Here is a 14981-nt window from a genome sequence, read left to right on the forward strand (position 1 = left end):
CACGGGAGATCTGCAACAAAAAAGAATAGATCCCACCCTTAGCAGAGGGACACTGTGGTGGGACTGGTGGGGAAAAATGGGATTTAGTGCATTATACAATAACAGATATCTTCTGGGAGTGGGGGGAAAAGGTGGAACTCCATTCAATGTGGATTATTTTCCATGGGAGGGAGAAGTGGGACAGAATATCCCGAATGTTCCGGCCCAGACAGGTTTCCCTTTGGAGTACCCCAAACAAGCACAACACGTTTGTACTCGGAGCTATTTCCAATGTATGAGGTTTGCGACATAATGGTAACATGGTCATAGCAAGAAACGGTTGCATGCTGCACTGCAAAATGTTAAAGAGACTCATAGTGGGGGACTTCTATTAGGAAGTCCTAATTTTGCCCTATTAGGGTATCAGATAAGGATTAAGCCACAATTCAGCATGACTATCAGCTTAGTGGAGACATGCAACATTGAAAAGTCTTGGGTCAGGGCAGCTAAAACACAAAAAACAAACTAATGATCTGCAAACAATAAGATAGCTGAGTCTCATACGGACTATTTGAAGGCTTGTTTTCAAATATTTTAAGGGGTGAAAAAGTTCAATTGGCAGTATCGCAGCTACGGACTAGCACTTTGCTGCGTAGATTGTGGTTGGACAGTAACAGAAATGGTCATTCGCAGTAGCTGGCTGTTACGGAGGCAATGCTGACTTTGCAGTATTAGGTACACTACAGGGTAAATTTTTTTGAATCGAAAAAAATGGTTTGGAGTCTTTTAAAAACAAAAGAAAGTTCTGACGAGTATCTTGTTACAAACTGCCCCATGGCAGGGTTTGTGCCACCCAGTGTCATCTGTGGGGGGCAAGTGTAGACTGGGCCAGCTGCGGCTAGGTCAAGTTCTCCAGGTTGGTAGTTAGTAAGGTTAACGGGATGTAATCAACAGTTTGCAGGTGCCTTAAAAAATTAAACAGGTGTGCAGTGCACTTAATTCTGAGGAATTAGGGAAAGCATTTGGGAAGAGTGCGGCAGGTGCCAGGATAAAGATTAACACTGGTGAGACTGCTCAAGGTGGTTACAGCAGATACCATGGGATCTCCAGGGCAGGCTCAAAGGTCTTGTGTCATAATGGGGCACTGCCACCATGGGCAGTGAGGACCCCATCCCACACCACCAAAAAGGACTTGTTGTTTCACTGTCAGTGCAGGAGATGAACTGACAAGAAGCAGTTTGTCCCCCCACAAGTTGCAAGGCAAAATCTCCCCATTTCAGAGAGGTCAACAAAAGACCATGGTTATCCCTACAGGTGCCAAATCTATAGCCATCCTATGGGTGCCTCTTTTAGTCACTCCACCACTCTGCTTGAAAGTCAGGTTGGTGGGCTCAAGCACTCCCTAGTTACTGGCAATATGGATGAAACAATTGCCTGGATTTTACTGCACAGAGTGTAGCAACATGACAGGGAACCGCCCATGTCAATAAATAAAAAGCAAAGTGCTTTTCAAGGTAAGCGGACATCATTGAAGGTTTCGCTTACAACGTCTGGAATTCCAGCCAAGGGTCAATAACACCCCTGCTATTGACTCAGAGGCGTCATCGTGGTGTGATAACTCGTGAGGCGGAGTCATGAAGTACGCAGGGTTTATAATGCTGCACACCTGAGGAGAGGGTATCCATTCACACCATCACCTTCCAGTACTGCGCTCTACCCTCTGCCGACAGAAACATGAGTTTCACTGGAAAATACGAAGTGGAGAGCCAGGAAAACTATGAAGCCTTCATGAACCTTATTGGTAAGTAACATTTTAATGGAGTATTTGTCAAGGGACATGGTAAATGAATAGGAGCAGTATGTGACCCTATACGAGAGCGTGCAATGTTTATTACCACAAAGGAATGAGCAATGTGTCAAGCTGCGATAGGAAGAGCAATGTGCCATACTCACACAGGCGGATGGAAGTCTGATGATATGAACAGATAAGCATTAGGTAACTAGTTCACAGATGTTTAGAAGTTATGAATCTTAGAAGGAAAAAAAAAGGACCAACGTGTGATGTTGAGCAACATCTAATCTGGAGGATGGACAAGCGATGAGTAATATTGTGGATAGAAGAGCAGCATGGGATAATGTAGATAGCCTGGGAAAGGTGTAACTTTGCGCATAGATGAGCAATGCTTGGTATTGTGGACGAATGACCAATATGTGGCTTTGTCAATAGGCGAGCAATGTATTGCATTTTGGACAGAGGGACTGTTCGCCATGATCTAATAACATGCAGGTATTGAAAGTCATGGGATTACTAGTTAAATAGGGCCATAGATAACTAGACAAACTCAACAGTCACCTACTGGGGTCCACAGTGGAGGGCCATGGGTGACAGTTAAGTGTTAAAGGGACTGTAAAGAAAGCATTCTAAAAACAGAGTTGCCAAACAAGCAGTTTCCGGATTGGTGTCAAGGACCGGAGGATAAATGTCTGCATTAGTTGAAAAGCAGTGATCTAGAGGGGCACGTGCATGGTTTGCAGACAATGATGATGTACGGAAAATGCATTCTTCATTTACTTAGGAGTGCGGGACTGTGCACACAGCACAAAATAAACCACATGCATGATTGACTACGGTGTGATCACGAAGGAAACATGGGTTTTGCTCAGCTGGAAAGAGCTAGCATAGATTCTGTTTTTTTGATCATACTGGCAATGCAGACAACCCAACTAGAAAACATGTCAAAGAGGGCCAGGCGAGTGCCGGATGACAGCACTCTGGTCTGGGCAGGGTGACTTACTGAAACAAAAGGCTGCTTTTGTACACTAACTATGGAGGATGAGCTCACATTCCCTAAAAGCCTTCATTTCTTCCATTCCGATTGTTTAAGGTATTCCCAGTGATGTCACCGCAAGGGGAAAGGATTTCAAAATTGTCACAGAGGTTGTGCAAAATGGCAACGACTTCACCTGGTCGCAAATTTACCCTGGCCAGACCATGACCAACAAATTCACCATTGGACAGGAATCGGACATGGAGACAATGGCTGGTAAAAAATTCAAGGTAAGGGAATGTCATCACTTTTGAGCCTAAATTAACAAAAATATGACAGTATAAAATAGACCACCCTCAAAGACTATAATTACCTGTGCCCTTTCAAAGGAGCACTACCATTTAATTCGGATTTGCGAAGTATCGGTCATCGAACCCTCAGTGTTTTCCATTTGATGTTCCTCCTGTTCGATCCCCAGCACATTCCATTCAATCACCCCCACATATCCCATTCCACCCTGTCTCCAATCTGATCCCCCTGCACTTCACATGAAACCCCCTTCGCCTCACATAAAAACCCACTACTTCCCCCATGTAACCAGCATTACTTTCTAATGGGTTGACCCAGTAAACCTCAGGATCCGGGAAACAAGTGCTCACACTTGAAGCGTCAGACCGGCTTGGCTAGCGCTCATTCCTCCTAACAATTTGGAATAGCGAAAGTATTGCCTATTGGCCCATTCGTTTCCATTCGTTAGTTTGAAGGGCTCATGTCTAGTCTAGTGTTTTCATTTATTGATTTTGAACTGATTGAGACGAGCAGGCTTGCCGTCTTTTTACCCTCCATAGGACCCTCGGGAAACGGCCTTTACAACGAAGCCGTTTCCCCGAAATCTTTAACCACGCATGCAGTACAACGCATGCGTGGTTACCACTAATGCCTTTACCACGCATACCTTTACTACGATGTTTGTAGTAAAGGCATATGTGGTAAAGGTAAAAATAAAAAAAGGGGGGCTTGGGGGGGTCTCCCCCCCAAATAAAACAACTCACCATATGTCACGTCGGCGTCAGCGTCGTTTAAGAGAAATCGGAAAAAAATGCCGTTTTCTCTTAACGACGTATGACGTCACCACGCAATTATTCGAGGAAAAGTTTATCCGTGGTAAACGAATTCCGTTGTAACGCATGCGTGGTAAAGGCATGCGTTGCAACGGAATTCGTTGTATCATCATATATTCAGGACCCTCATGGAAGGTTTCAAGCTGCCACAAGTATGTGGGCCGAAATGTCGACGATATTAATTGTCTGCACTAAAGTAATAGTCAACCGTGGACTTCTAAGAAACTTCTAGATGCCCCTCGGGATGAGGATTTGTTCATTTTGTTTTGGGCAGACAGCTGGCAGCTGCTCTAGCACTGCATTCTATATTGTATTGTATTTAACAGGTACACTTTATACTTCACATATTCACTCTGCATGAGCACTTTTGTTACACTGTTCTAACTACTTGGAGCAACCTTAAGTCTGTTGTACATAGATATCTTCATGTACCTGCGCTAAAAATACATGCATTTTGTAAGAAAACATTTCTCACTGATTGTGTTTTCTGATTCCTCGTGCTGCTGTCGATCAGTTCTTCGTTTGACCATTAATTCATTTTGGTCTTGTATGTAATTGATTGCCGACAGGAGTTTTGTGGTTTATACTACCCATGCAATCACCAGCAGCTCCCATTTAAACCCTCGCGCCTCACAGTTTCTACAATAAGCTGCTGTATCTGGAAGATGCAAACTCCAGATTAAGTCTCCCAGTTGCATTGGTGTGTGGAAACAAACTGCAGAGAATATATAACAACTACACAGCAAAATAATCAAGCATATCCAAAGTCATTCAATTAGTCAGAAAATGCTCTGCATGCAATCTACCAATCAATGACAGGCAAATGTCAATTTAGAAAAACTACTGAAATGGATATTTTTCCTTCCCTTTAAATGTAATTTTTAATGACAGAGATTAAACACAATGAGAAAAAGCAGAGCATGCGCATGTAAATCATTATCTAGTGGGCTCGAGGAGAACGCGCTTGATCTACCTCTGAGCTGCTCACAGAAGTGGGACAAGAAATCCTATTGGGACACTACACAAGTAGCCTCTCTTGCATTTTCAATCAACTATAATTCAATATTGTATCTTCTTCTTGCAGGCAACTGTAAGGCAGGAAGGGGAAAAGCTGGTTGTGGACTTCCCGAAATACCATCACACATCTGAAATTGTAGGCGGAAAACTAGTGGAGGCAAGTTTTGAAGTTTAAGGTTTTGGGGCAACACTTGGTAAATTTGTGAAAATCCCTTCAGGTGAATGAGTGGCTCCTTCACACAACTAAAGGGGCGTTGGGGGGGGGGGGGGGGGGGGGGAGGGGAGTTGTCATGACATGGTAGCTTGCTTAATCTCCACAACGGCCCCATCAGCGCCGGGGTACAGTGCGCTTTACAAGTAAACTTACCTTACCTTTACCTTTATGGTGCCTTTAATTTAGCTCAGCAGTGGGGCGGTGATTGTTTCTGGGAATATTTGAGATGTATTGTCTTGGGGGTAGACTTAGTTACTTTGCAAAAATTATATTGGGTGGATGAATTACTTCTTTCAACAACTAAGTGGGTGAGAGCATTGCTTTAAATGGGCCGGTACTGTCCGCTACGGAGTACCAGCCATTTTTTATTTTGAGAGGCAGAGTACTGGCACTTCTCAAGAGAAATGCTGTACTTTTAATTGGAGAGTACCGGCACTTCTAAGAAACAAGCAGGTACTCTAGTACAGAATACCCACACTTCTATTTTTCCATTTGAAGCACTGGGTGAGAGGAAGAATGGAATCTCATGAAGTGTGCCGTTGATTTTCAGCAGTGGGAGAGAAATACTTTGTCACTAATATGCTTCTGGCTTGGTTTATTGCAGACATCAGTGGCTGGAGGTGTGACCTTCAAAAGGACCAGCAAGAAGGTGGCATAAGGAGAGAGCCTGAACACATTCTTAAACTAACAGATAGACGGTTTCGAAGTCTGGCAGCATTTTTATAATGTTTTTAACGCACCATATGAAAAATTAAAGTTCATGAAAATATAGTATCTTTGGCATCTCGTGTAGTTTTTCTGGCCTGGAGGGGAGGAACTATTTAACATCTGTAACAGAATTTGGTGCCCTATGGTAAAGGGACTTCGTGAACTGAATTACAGTAGCGAGGAATTTAATGGTCATACTCCAGTATGTTACTGTGACACCAGTGCATGGCAGTGGTGGCAGGGTGTGGGAGTGGATAGACCAAGAAAACAAAATCTGAATCTTCTTGGCAATCAAATTTTCTGTCAAGGTTCTAGCTTGCAGAAGCCCAGAACCCTGGAGGGTGTATGGTCCATGCGAGGTTCCACCAGTAGAGCAGCTGTAGTAATGAACTAGACACATGGCAAATAACCACATTTATTGTATGCTACACACGATTGCTAATTGGATTTTGAAGAGGTGACCAGCAGGAGTTTTAAGCATCAGGATGCAAGACTGAATTAGATACTTATGTTTATGGAGAATAAGCAAGAGCCCATGGTCCGCACCATGCAGACATAACTTTAGCCTGCTAAACATACTCTAAAAGCCGCACAAGATGCACAGTCAACAGAATCCAGACCATCGAACGAATCTCTACCACTGGAATGATTTGAAGTACCTCCATATGAGGACCTGCCATTGAACTTTAAACAAGGACTATGAAATGACTATGCTATATAACAATCTCTGTGCATAGGACCATCATTTTTTCTGCCGGTTAGCACAAATATGCACTAGATTATACGGATGGTATTTCTGATTACAAAGGCTTTTACAGTGTTTTCAGTTGGTCTTGAAGGAGAGTAAGGAGGGAATACCCCTGAGATCTAAAGTAGAAGGCATTCCATTGGACAGGGCCAAGTGGGTAGAATGAGCAAAAGCTTGACTAGGCACAGGAAACATCAGGCACTGTGAAGAGGTGATGGTTAGTACATTACAGTAATCAAGCTGGGGTGTAGTAGGTGAGGAATGCGGCAAGGTGAGAGGGGGCCAGGGCTTTAACAGTTTGTGGGGTAAGAAATTTAGGTTTAACTCAGCAGCAGGGTAAAACAGGCTGTGTGTTCTTGCTGTGGGGGTGTGAAAAGTAACCTGGTTTCTAAGTTGATAACTATCAATTTGGGGGAAGGCTTTTTCGGAGAGTCCCACGAACTATCGCTTGTACTGGTACAGCTTGCAGGCACGTAGGTGTTCAGTATATTTTAGGATTGCCGGGGAGTACATACTAAAAAAATATGGACAACAGTGTTATCAGAATGGGAGAACAGTTATTATGGGTATCTTCAAGCAAGTCTGTACCCCACACACCTTGTCTTCTAACTAGAACAAACTCGTACAGATGGTACACCCGATAGCACACTTTAGGCACATTTAGGCAAATTTGCAACAGCAATAATGTTCTACTACGGGTCGTTTGGAGGCAGAAAGGCATTGACAATCTTAAGAACCTTGTAGATGGATCAGCAGTAGGCTAGAGTTACTCCACCCCACTCTTTCTTTCAAGACTGGGATCGAAAACGTGGCTTTGTCGAAAAAGGGTTGAAACAGAACAAGGATCCTTCTTGAATCTATACAGTAAATAACACTGGCATTGAAGTGGGTGCAGGGCCATCAGAGCAACCCTACCTAAAGGGAACTTACAGATTGCTTTTGAATTTACAAGGACCAACCAAACTATTTAAACCTCCAGAATTTGGCATCCAAGTTACAAGAAACTACACTTTCATTTACAAACTCAAACAAAGTTGAAACGACAGCAGTTGTGTAAAATGGTTTTATTGGTAAGAAAGATTTCTGGCAACGGGGAACAAGACTAACAGTGATTCCCACAACATGTTTACTTGGGTACCAGACATCCAGCTGGACTATGCAGTGAACCAGGGTACCCGTTACATAGTAGCAACACTCAGGAGGGCCACACACATCAAAACTTTCTCACTGCTGATCATTTGGTAAAGACACACAGTCGAAATGGGGTGTATAAGAGGAAGTAGCAATACATTTCGCATAAATACAAAAAAGATAGTTTAGAGAAAAAAAACGACTCCACTAATTGCTAAACTTACGTGTTTTAAGCAAAGAAAGGGTCTCTAAACTGCTCACAAAGCTGTGTATTTCCCTTAGTAGTTCCTATTCTCTGCTGTACATGCTCAAAACTTTGACAAATGTCAAATGGTACTCAAAGTAAAGGTTGCAATATGCAACATTGGAGGAATTCTAACAGTTACTGCAAGTTCAAGTTTGCAAACCCCTCTGAGGAGATTTCAGTGTGCTACGGTTTCTATAAAAACATACAAACTTGATTCGCTGTACATAAAATACATACGTTCAGCAGTGTGGGCGACAGGGCAGTCTTTGTTGAGTTCACATCATACAGAGACTTTCAATGAAGAGTAGGAGCTGCACACTCCAAGTTATGTTATGGTCATATTGCACATTTGATCGATCGGGAGACATCCTGAGAAACCAATCTACGTAAATACATTTAGAGAAGAATGAGATGCAATTGCTGGTCAGGTCCCAAAGGACCATGTGGACAAGTGACCCCAATGAATGTGGCACTAGAGAAATGCCCGCTCTTTGCAATAAAGACCACTTCTGTGGTGTGGAAGTAATGTTAGATGGTAAGCACCATCCTGAAAGCCTTTGGAAGCACAGTCATTTAGGAAACTTTGAGATAATCCGTGCAGGCCGCAACATGAGCAGGTGAGGGGAAGACACCTTCAAAAGAAATTGTGTCCAAGCTAAAACAAGATCACCCTACTGCTCCGAGGCAAGGCCAGGTTTCTATACTGTTCCCAAGGCACCTGTATTGTGCCCATGGCCAACATCATGGGATCGGTCAATGATGTGCAGAAAGAGCTGTCGCCCTAGGTATTTGGCATGCCAGGTCGACCAGGAAGCATGCAAAATCTGAAATGTCAACATACAAAGGCCCAGAGAGAACATCACAGACCGTGGCAGCAGTAGTGTGTTGATTGTACAAAACAGACTTAACGTCACACTTAAAATTGAAGTAGGTAGTTAGCAAACAACACATAAAATCAGGACAATTAAACACTAAAACATTTTAAATTATTTGCTTGAACTACAAGCCACAAGACTATTTAAAGCCTCCAAAACGTTATCTGAGCACAGAAGAGAAACTGTTTTAATTCATAAATAAAAACAGCAACATTTGTTCAAGTATTATTCTGTGAATCCCTGATATAAGCTCCTATCGAAAGTCCTTTGACTCTTGCTCATTATCAGTCCATTTAAGGCAGCAGCTAATAAAATAAAAATTGAAACTAATCTCCCAACTAAAGGCAACATCTTATAAAGAAATAACCAAATAACCAACCTATGTATATGGATTTTTAAGGCAAACAGAATTGCTTTATTGGTCGCCTGAAATGACCAAAAGATGCTTTTCTTCATAAAGTAGTAAATTCCCTTTTGAAGCTTTGCAAGATGTCGCCTATTCTGGGAGGGTATAACAACAAATTAAATACTGCACCTCTCACCCTCCTATATTGGGGGCTACTATGATACAGCTACAGTAATAAAAGTGATACACTCCTAAGTATGGTGGATGGGCAGAGGCATCTGCTTGATTGACGAATGGGTCAATATCTCATGATGGGAGTGCCAATTATTTTTTGTCGGTCACTACCAGATATCTCTGCTGTAAGGACTGGTCACCCTTGGAGAGGTGGTAGCCATCGTCCTGGTGCTAGAATTAGGAACTTGACTCCAAGCAAAAGGTAATAAACAGACTCCAGTGTTTCTGCAATCATCTACCTTCCAAACAAGTAGTTGCCAGAGCTCTATGGCGGTTGGAATCACCTTGTATTTGGGAGAAACATTGAATCGGAAGTTCTCTACCAACTCTTCCTGTAATAAGCCTCTCACCTCAGTAGAAGGTATTCTAGCCCATCATTGGAGCCCGCTACCTAGAATCTGTGGGAAGCACTGCAACCAGAATCCCCTCTACACATGCCTGCAACAACAAGCTTGTATCTTCAAAAGACTGTTCCAACATCGCTTTTTTCAGGACCCACCAGTCTATTTGTGAGGTCAGTCATCAACATTTTTCATGCAGTTCGCCTTAGCCGTCTAAGAGCGCCTGAATGAGAAAAGCACAGCTTAACAAAATACAAAAATGAGGTATGTGTTATTGCGTTTCTTAACATATCTTACAAAATCTCAGCTTTAAGGCAATATCTTAATACTTGTGGTAAACAAAAGTAGGTAAAAACAAGAGAAGTCCCATGGAAAAGATTTCACATACGAGTCAAGTGGAAAATGCTAGCCTCACTTTCCGAGGATAAGCTCAGAGTTGCCATCTCCCAGCAACAAAAATGTTTTCCAGTGCCTCAAATGTCATCTGTTAAAGCATCCTGTGGCGTACGAGTGGCCACTGAGAAAGCCACTTCTGTAGGTCATGGAAATGCAGTGTCTGGGTTCGGTTGTGATCGCCACTTGCATGGCAATGGGTCCTTGGATTGGCAGTGTTCGTACAGTAGGTTGCAGGCCAGTCTGTAGCGTAGAGAATGAATGTAGTGAGGCACAGTGACTTCCGGCGAGCATGCTGGGAGGTCGATGGGCCTGTAGCGAATCCCGGTAGGCCGAGCATAGATCCTGCACTGGTGACTGGAACTGGGAGAGTGGCATTGCTGTGTGCGGCAGAGGCTGGTAACACGACTGCTGGAAAAGAAGTGGTGCGGCTGTTTGAGGGTGTGCTTGGACAACCATTGATTGATGTTGAGATACAGTTGGCTCAGACTTCAATTTGCTTGCTTCTTTGACGTCATTATCATGCGCTCTGTGGAAAAACACGCAGATGTAAGACTTGGTGAAGAGTACTCCAACGGTAAACACAATGTGTACAAAGCAAGAGTGCATAACAATCTGTTTTCTGGCCTTAAAAGGATTTCTCAATCCAAGTCAAAGAATAAGTACAATAACTTGAGTTCCTGTGCACAATCTGGGTGTTTGAAACACCGCAGCTCTCTAGCTGGGACCCAGGAATATTTTTCACATTCTCAATGTGCAGTGCGAGTGTCACCTATCGAAGGTCACTACACCAGCAATCCCGTTGGTTAATGACACCCCCTTCCCAGGCCCCTCAATTTCCAGACATTTCAAGTGGCTGATACACTGCTGAACTATATAAACTCGATTATAAGTGATGTTCCCAATCAAAGCAAGCGCATAGACATGGTTTACAGAGTCGAAGACAGCAGTTGTGTCATAAAACAAAAACTAGAATAGATAGGGTTTTTTTTTTTATTCAGGAGACGTTATCATTCAAGTTTCAACTCTACATCCTGTATATGGCACTTTTTTATTCCCCATCACTGCTAAGTACCCTACACTGCACTTCATAGTGGAACTGAAATCTGCTTCTCAAGCTGTTCAAAGGCGGTTCCTCTGGTGCCACCCATGCATACAAAGGCAGCCACTCCCCTTGCATCCAAAGACGTTCTCACCCTCACCAGATCCCTGATGAAGGCCCATCACTGTAACTTTGACTAATGACAGGGGGACAAGAGGGTCTGGTGTAGGAACAAGAAAAAGGCTTGTATTAGGAGTAACAAAATGGTTACTTACCAGTAGGAGTAGTTTTGCAGCTTGAAGAGTTTTCTGGATTCACATGCTGTGCATTATTCCACTATCTAGTGGTTGTGTCCAAAATAGTCTTTGTTTGTTTTTTTAGGTTGAGCCTGAGTCAGCGGGCATGCACTGCTATGGCGAGCTACCATAGTGGAGTATGGAAGAAAAGTCCCGCCCACACTCCACCCATATTTGTCATTGGCTTGTGCCTTGTCCTTCGTAAAATGCAGGCTTTTGATTAATAGGCTTGTTAGTCCCTCCTTAGTACCACCTTGTCTTCATTTGTAACCTTCCATGGCTACTGGCCCCTTTACTTCAGTTGTTACACGATATCTGCTATTTAGTCTTGTAAGCCCTATTTTCTTGATTAAGTTTCTCTTTCTGCCGGGACCACACGCTCTGCTTAGATTCAGTGCGCCATGCACACTTTCACTCTCTAAGCAGCCGGACAACCGAGGCCGCTTTTCTTTATAATGCATTTAGACATCTAAACATTATAGATCAATACTCCTATTTTACTAGGTGCTTTTTATGCATATATGTATGCACTTACTAGCAAAATTATTTTTAATAAACATATTCCCGATATTGTCCAAACGTTTAATAACTTTTTACTATATCAGTATCTTTTCACATACCAAAGATATTTGAAGTCGTACAGAGTGTACCTAATTTAAATTATTTCGAATAATTGAACCAGCAATGAAAGCCTCCTACCCTTCTACTGCTATATTTGAACTGCAGAGGTTGCAAGATGGCCATCTTACTATTCAGAGACTGCACTAAAGCCGGTCGCCCCTAGTACCCCTTCTATATCTCTTACCTTCTTTGAACACAGACACGCCGGGCTCCCATCCCGTCCCCTCCATTTCCAGTAACTCACTGGACATGCTGGCTGGACATGGTGGCAGGAGCCAGAGTGCTATCTGCTTGAGGGTCTGTACTGAGGGGCGCGCAGCTGCTATGAGGTGAACGGCATGGGGCGCACGACCATTAAGCAGGAGATCGCTCGTGCCTACCGCCACGACATTACGACCCAGATCGCTACCGCAGTCAGCCCGGAGACACCGACCAGACTACGCACGAGAAGTTCCTGCTGGTAGCAACCACTTACGAGACATTGAAGGTCAGCTATGTCTTCAGTCCAACTGACCTGTATATCATTCTGTTGCAGCAAATTGCAGGCAACGGTTTAGGAATTCCATTTTGAGGGGACAACGCGTGAATGAGAGATTGGTCAAATACCATCCGTATCGATAGGTTGTAACACTCACGTAAAATGAATTGCAGCCATCTCAAAAGTGAAACCTTTAAACCAGTCTTGGGTAGGATATGTTTGAATTTACAGATTTTACCGCGGTTAGCTAAGAAGCGAGGATAGCAGTGATCGTTCTATGAGGACACTTGGCAGAAGGGTGGCAAGAGAATGGAAAACTAAATTACTGCACACGATGGGTCTCGTATATTTAAACACCAGTTAGTTCTTGTGCTCATGGTTAGCACTCGCATTCTTGTCATATTTAGTTTTCTATAGCGCGAACATGACCAGTGGGAGTATCAGATCGCTTTATATTAAAGGACGAACGATATAGAGGGTAATATGTTAAGGGTGTGTATGGATCAGGTATTTGTAAAGCACAAACTTAGCCAAAAGGTAGGTGAGAACTATAGAGGGTCAGAAGCAAGGATACAGTCGGATGTGTCTTCAGCTCCTTCCCAAAATGGAGAAGGGTTGGGGTAAATGTAGTTAAACTGACAAGCAGTGTTTTCTGTTTTCATGAAATGTGCTTTTAGGGCACATTTAGAGAGTTCAAGGTATTTGATGAACACTTATAGCCACAGAGATCTACCTTGCACTAATGTGCGATAATATTCTGCATCACTAAATAGTTATCCCAAAGGAGAGACGGCTGCATTGCAAATGCTTGTTTACCTTCTGTTTGGGGTGTCAATCATCATTTGGTGCTAGGTCCATCCCTTGTATGATGTCAGACGGTGCCCCGGAAGTTCCTGTGCGTGGTAGCCATCTTTGGATTCTTTTTTCCCCCTTTTTTCCTGTAGGGAATGTCTTAAATTCGGTTTAGTTTAGATGATGGTTCTTTGGTTTCAGTGATATCTTGGCCCACCTGTTCGTATTCCTGACTATAGGGGAAACTACTCCTACTGGTAAGTAACCATTTTGTTTTGCAGCCTGAATCCTTTTCTGGATTCACATGCTGTGCATTAGATTATGTAGCGGTTCCACCTCCTTGGGGTGGCTGTGCAAAGAGGAGGAAGACTTTGTAAACAGGTGTTGAAGTACCTTTTGTCCTACATGAGCTTCCTTACTCATCTGAATAGGCATACAGTAATATTTGGTGAATGTATGTGGAGATGCCCATGTTGCAGCAGCACATATGGTGTCTATTGGCACATTGGCCATGAACACTAGGGTTGCTCCTTTTTTTTTCCTTGTTGAAAGTGCTTTTGGCAGTGTGTTTAGGTTCTTACCTGCTGAGGCATAGCATGTCTGGATTGCTTCTACAATCCAACAAGCAATTGTCCCCTTTGTCACTGGTGCTCCTTTTTTGGAGTTTGAGTAAGAGAAACAATTAATTGTTTTCAGGAATTTGTTTTGTTGTACATAGTACAATAAAGCCCTCCTTACATCTATGGTATGGAGGCTCCTTTCTATTCGTGTTTGTGGATCCTTGAAGAAGGCTGCTAGCTGTATGCTTTGGTTGAAATGGAAACTGCTTATTACCTTAGGTATGAATTGAGGATTTGTCCTTAAGATGACCTGGTCTTTGTGGATTTGCATGTATGGTTCTTCAGTAGTTAACAGTTAACGCTTCTAGTCCACTTACTCTTCCTAAGGATGTTATGGCTATTAAAAAGGAAGTTTTGATAGTGATGTATTTAATGTTCTGCTTTGTGCATGGGCTCGAATGGTTCCCTCATTAGTTGTGTTAGGACTGTGTTTAAGCTCCACATCAGTGCTGGAGACTTTCTTGGTGGTGCAATTTGTTTTGATCTTTAAAGGAATCTTTTGATGACTGCTGCTTTGAAGAAGCTTTTACATGATTTCCCCCTGGTATAGGTTGGCAGGTGTACCTTGAGGCTTGAATGGTTGCTGTTACTGTTGAGCAGGTGTATCAGATATATGAGCACCGTTTCCTGCGTGGAAATTGAGCTTAGGGTATTGTTTTTTGTACACCATATGGTGTACCGTTTCCACTTTGCAGCGTAGCATTGTCTTGTGGTTTGTTTTCTTGCTTCTCAGTATTTCCATTGTTCTTTGGGAGAAGGTCAAATGTCCGAACACTATGTATTCAAGCAACAAGCTGCTAGGTTGAGCGTCGCTGGTTCTGGGTGAAAGACTTGGCCCATTTGCATTGTGAGGAGGTCTTGGTCTGCTTTGAGCTTGATCATTTGTCCTTTGGAAAGTTCGAGCAGGCTTGAGTACCAGGCTTGTCTTGCCCATTGAGGGGCTAAAAGTATTAGATGTGTTCCTGGTTGTCTGGCTTTCTCTAGGACTTTATCAGCGGAATCAGAGGAAT

The 14981-nt window shown here is 43.1% G+C and overlaps 2 protein-coding genes across 3 annotated transcripts in view; one reads left to right on the top strand and one right to left on the bottom strand.

The window, feature by feature from the left end:
* Positions 1 to 1630: 1630 nt before the first annotated feature.
* FABP6 (fatty acid binding protein 6) lies at positions 1631 to 5873 on the top strand. Its single transcript, XM_078650751.1, has 4 exons — positions 1631 to 1780; positions 2865 to 3037; positions 4953 to 5042; positions 5704 to 5873. Exons 1-4 carry the CDS (start codon positions 1714 to 1716, stop codon positions 5755 to 5757), a joined length of 384 nt encoding a protein of 127 aa, XP_078506877.1. The 5' UTR covers positions 1631 to 1713; the 3' UTR covers positions 5758 to 5873.
* Positions 5874 to 7604: 1731 nt separating this feature from the next.
* LOC144769594 (cyclin-J-like protein) overlaps positions 7605 to 14981 on the bottom strand; it is a 155989-nt gene continuing 148612 nt past the window's right edge. For both annotated transcript variants that reach the window (XM_078653752.1, XM_078653751.1), the window contains exon 6: positions 7605 to 10651. In XM_078653752.1, the coding sequence (XP_078509878.1) occupies positions 10210 to 10651 (442 nt within the window). In that variant the 3' untranslated portion in view covers positions 7605 to 10209. The remainder of the gene's footprint in view (positions 10652 to 14981) is intronic.

The sequence above is a fragment of the Lissotriton helveticus genome, chromosome 7 (genome assembly GCF_964261635.1).
Source record: "Lissotriton helveticus chromosome 7, aLisHel1.1, whole genome shotgun sequence".
Classification (NCBI taxonomy): Eukaryota; Metazoa; Chordata; class Amphibia; order Caudata; family Salamandridae; genus Lissotriton; species Lissotriton helveticus.